The following is a 4817-nucleotide window of genomic DNA, read 5'->3' as shown; positions in this document are numbered from 1 at the left end:
TTCTGCAATTCATATTGACTACGCCTTTGAAGGATGTTGTGTTCTAAATCAGGGGTTTTCAAACTGTGATCCGCGAACCACAGGGGGTCCGCCAGGACAAGACAGGGGGTCCGTGGACAGCAAATACTTTTTATGGGCAATTTGATTTTATATATGGTTTTTAATCGAAATCTTTTAATTGACAATAAACCTATTTGTTAAATACTGTTAAATAAATAGATGTAAAAATATATGTTATTTTAAGCAAATATTTATGTATAAATTTCATAAGCGTTTATAAGGGGGTCCCTAAGGTAAAGCCTGAAATATAAAGGGGTCCGCAAGTCAAAAAGTTTGAAAACCCCTGCTCTAAATGACTCAACTTTTAGAGAATAAGTACACGCTACTGAATCAACAACAGTACTGTAACTGGAACTTATTTTACCAGTCGCCGGACCACTTTAAAATAAATTCAACTTGAATTAAGCTCAGAATATGGCTAATCTTACGGCTAAATGCCACAAAATTTGTAATCTGGCACTCTATCGTGTCAGCCCTTTTCATCGTTTCCTATAACATTAATTACTAATAATATGTTAAACTATGTTGAATTTTAATTAACACGCCAGTTTGCACTCGTCCTTCACTTGCATGTTTTATTTAAAATCTGAAGAAAAACTGAAGAAGAAATTATTTCATTGGCACAGAGTTTTACTTCCGTCGATTTTTAAAAATTATTTCCTGGTCGTTTGTATGTTTGCATTCAATTAGAAAGTAGTTAAAAAATATCCTGTGATGTTTGAGTCATAATAAAAGGAAAGGATATTTTTGCATAATTTCGAAGCATTAGCAATTTGATGTTTCATGAAAATTGTTGCGAGATGTTATACCAAAATATTCTTAAAAAAACAAAAAAAAAAAACAAACAAAAAAAAAAACAAACGTTTAATTATATTGGACCCTCCAAGTTTACATATACTTTGAATTTTATCGATATAGATAACCACAAAAGCATTTTAAAATGAATAACAAATAAAAACGAGAAACGAACGGATTGAATTTAAAAGAAAATGCTTTACCTATTAATAGATTGCCAACCTGTTCCATATCCTATAGGCAAAAAACAGATATTTGTACACACTCCAATGCATTCATCGTAAGACCGGAAATTATTTCCATTTCCTCCACATGTAAATTGAAACGTCTTACATGTTCTGGATTTTGTATCGAAATACCAGCGTAAACTGGATGGGAGTGTGCAGGATCCCCCATCCTTTGGTAATCCACACTCTAAAAATTCAAAGCATTAAAATTCTTTATTCGTTTCAAATTGGTATTTACTTGTATTTACTTCTTACTAATATAATTTGATATTTTCAATCCATGTGTGTCTAAATTAAGATGATAAAAATCAGGATCCGAACTACTATCATCATTCGAACGAGAAAAAAATCGCGCTTCTGCATAATAATATATATACAAATAAAGAATAGATAGATAGATAGATAGATGACGAGAGAGAGAGAGAGAGAGTAACAGAGAGAGAGAGAGAGAGAAAGAGTGAGAGGAAAAAGCGAGAGGGAAAGAGAAAGAAAGAGAGAGAGAGAGACACACATACATACCTATGCATATATATATATGTGTGTGTGTGTGTGTGTGTGTGTGTGTGTGTGTGTATCCACACGCAAATACGTTTGTATTTTAGAACTGTCATTCGAGAAAACAATTATGGTTATGCATAATAATATAAAGAATATAAAGAATAGAGAGCGCGAGCGAGCGAGAGAGAGGGTGAGAGAGCGAGAGAGAGAGAGAGAGAGAGAGGGAGAGAGAGAGAGAGAGTGAGAGAATGAGAGGGAGAGAGAGAGGGAAAGAGAGACAGACAGACAGAAAGAGAGAGAGACAGACAGACAGACAATGAGAGACATACGTTATCCTTGTCGGAGCCACAGTCCTGGGTCAAACGAAAATCGAGAGGAAGCACTTGGAAACTGGAATGTCTTCAAGCGATTACAGGCCTCAACCAGTTGGGCAGAACGATCAGTGGAAGCTCCACCTTGGCGTTCCAAAGAAGGTTAGTGGAAGACAAAAGCGATGGCGTTCACTGGGTGACTATGGGTGTCAACAAGAATCAACTGGCCAGTCTGTTCCGGAGGACTTTCGGTCCAGGGCCCATAGATAACTTCCAGAAATCCCTAGCCTGGCAGTGCTACGGGAAAGCACAGCCAGTTCGAGATAGACTCTACAGGTATGGACGTGCCGTCAGTCGAGCTTGTCCAAGCTGCGCGTAGGGTGACGAAACAGTCCTGAACGCCCTCGTCCAGTGTCTGAACATTGTTGACTTGTGTGTTTATGCCGAACACTTGCAATCACATGTAGGAAGGTTCCCGCTATCGGCTGAGTCCATTGCGAAAATTTACCCGCCGCATCCCAGTCTGAAAGGAGTGAAGGCCAGCACTTTCCTTATCAGCGAAGACCTGATTAACTTTTTCAGGTTTCACTTGAAGAGGAAAAAATCAAGGTAGAGAGGGAAGTGCTGCCTTCCACGCAGTTTGCTGAGAGAGACGAGCACCACCCGAATTAATGGGCCTGCTCTGAGTATGCGCCTGTAGATTGGAGGGAGAAGACTGTGAGAGGGCACTGACCTTGGCGGTCCGAGTGATCGTGAATTTTTGTGGTCTTTCTCTATGTGTGACCCTCGGAAGTACGCCCTCCTATTGAGGAATTTACTTTTTCCGCATTTGTTCTTATATTTCTTATGAATTTTACACGCCAAAACCCACTCTGTACCATCCTGTACCGTTTGTACCGTCCTTATTGTTTTTATTCATTTAAGCCCTGAGTGGATGATAAAGAAATTATTATTATTATTATTATTATTATTATTATTATTATTATTATTATTATTATTATTACTGTTGTTGTTGTTGTTGTTGTTGTTGCTGTTATTATTATTGTTATTATTATTATCATTATTATTATTATTATTATTATTGTTGTCGTTGTTATTATTATTGTCATTATTATCATTATTATTATTGATGTCGTTGTTGTTGTTATTATTATCATCATCATCATCATCATCATCATCATCATCATCATCATCATCATCATTATTATTATTATTATTATTATTATTATTATTATTATTATTATTATTATTATTATTATTATTATTATTATTATTATTAATAGTAGTAGTAGTAGTATGTTGGTCGACTCAGCCTCTTGCTACTCTGGGCTTCAAGCAAGTTATTACTGACTCGACCAAAATAACAAATATTAATTTCTACTCTGGTATTCACTACTCCTTCTTCACTAAACAGACATATACATGTCTATGTGTGTGTGTGTGTGTGTGTGTGTGCTTGAAATGAGTGTAATTCATCTAAAGACTGAAGTCGTGCATTATAGGGAGGGATATAAAAAGAATTTTCCTTTCATCAAGATCACTTACCGATTGGTGTTCTATAATAATATGGGGGGCCAGCTCTCACCCCGAGTCCTACACATATGAGAAAGAGCCAATGAATGAGCCTTAGCATGTTTGTCTGAAAAGGTAAATAGAAATGTTAAGCAATGAAGTAATTTTACATGGAAAACTATTATTTCCTTTGTATTCTCGTAAATTTCATATTATTGTAACAGTTGGCAGAATCGGTAGAGCGTCGGAGAAAATTCCTTGTCACTTTTGTTCCTGTTCTTTATTTTCAGAGCTGAAATCGAACTTAATAAAATAAAGTATCGGTTAAGTACTGGGATTGATGACATCGATCTACATGCTCCCCTCAAAGTCACTGGCTTTGCGCCTAAATCAGAAGCTATTAATGTAACCAAACCTATCTTGTGCAAAGGAAAGACATTTTTATTATAGCAGAGTTCCGCTTCAGATAATTTTGCACATATTCCATGAGGGGCACAATCCAGGAAGCTGGACAATGTGGTAGACAAAAGCCGAGATAGGTCTGAGAGAGATTTGATGGTTAGATTTTACTTTTTCTTATCTTTTACTTTTGCTTTGTTTCATTTGTTGGACCTCGATCGTACTGGAGCACCGCCATAAAGGGATTAATCGAACAATTCCAGTACTTATTTATTTTTAAGCCTGGTTCTTATTCTGCCATTTTCTTTTGCCGAACCACCTGAATTACGGAGACATAATCAGACCAGGTTTCCTGTCAGCTTTTCATTTTATGAATTGCTACGGACGTCTGATAAGACGGAATTCTGAGTGCTGAAACAGTAGAAACCGGAATCAAAGAAGATAACGGCAATAATATAAATTAATGGAATTAAAAAAATAAAGATACAAATTATATTTTGGAAATGTTTCGTTCTAGGCTACATAAATTCTATATATAAATGCAAAAACTATGTATAAAAAGTAAGCTCTTTCTTATTTGGAAATCGTTCTATTTTGAAATGAAATTTAAAATGTAGAACAAGCAGTTGAAGACTATATTTTCCACGGAGAAAGGTTTGCTTAAAAAAGTAATTGTGTAAATTTGAATTCAAAATTTATGGTAATTTACCTTTTTATATTATTTATCTTGATCAGAGTGGATATTTTCACATGCCAGCTGTTGTCCTGAAAGCTTATTAGTGAGAAATTTCCGGCCAAATGCCGTATTTACACGCACATGCCACCCTGCATATATATACACGTATAATTATAAATGTCTGTACTGCTGTGTGTATAAGTGTATATGAGTATGCGTACTATATGCATTTGTATGAGTGTGTCTAGATATACATGTATGTTTTTTATGTATGCGTTGCATGCGACAATGTGGGTATTAATGTATGTGATTGTGTGCATATATATATATATATATATA

At 35.6% G+C, this 4817-nt stretch overlaps 1 protein-coding gene across 1 annotated transcript in view; it reads right to left on the bottom strand.

Annotated features, from left to right (window-relative positions):
- The window catches only part of LOC106868343 (actinia tenebrosa protease inhibitors), a 7324-nt gene extending 2704 nt beyond the window's left edge, over positions 1 to 4620 (bottom strand). The window contains exons 1-3 of the mRNA XM_014913558.1: positions 4512 to 4620; positions 3437 to 3530; positions 1059 to 1269 (exon numbers count right to left, since the gene is read on the bottom strand). Of these exons, the coding sequence (XP_014769044.1) occupies positions 1059 to 1269; positions 3437 to 3524 (299 nt within the window). The 5' untranslated portion in view covers positions 3525 to 3530; positions 4512 to 4620. The remainder of the gene's footprint in view (positions 1 to 1058; positions 1270 to 3436; positions 3531 to 4511) is intronic.
- Between the last annotated feature and the right edge of the window lie 197 nt (positions 4621 to 4817).

The sequence above is a fragment of the Octopus bimaculoides genome, chromosome 5 (genome assembly GCF_001194135.2).
Source record: "Octopus bimaculoides isolate UCB-OBI-ISO-001 chromosome 5, ASM119413v2, whole genome shotgun sequence".
In the NCBI taxonomy this organism is placed as follows: domain Eukaryota; kingdom Metazoa; phylum Mollusca; class Cephalopoda; order Octopoda; family Octopodidae; genus Octopus; species Octopus bimaculoides.
The sequence above is the reverse complement of the archived record's forward strand: the minus strand, read 5'-3'. Positions and strand labels throughout refer to the sequence as shown.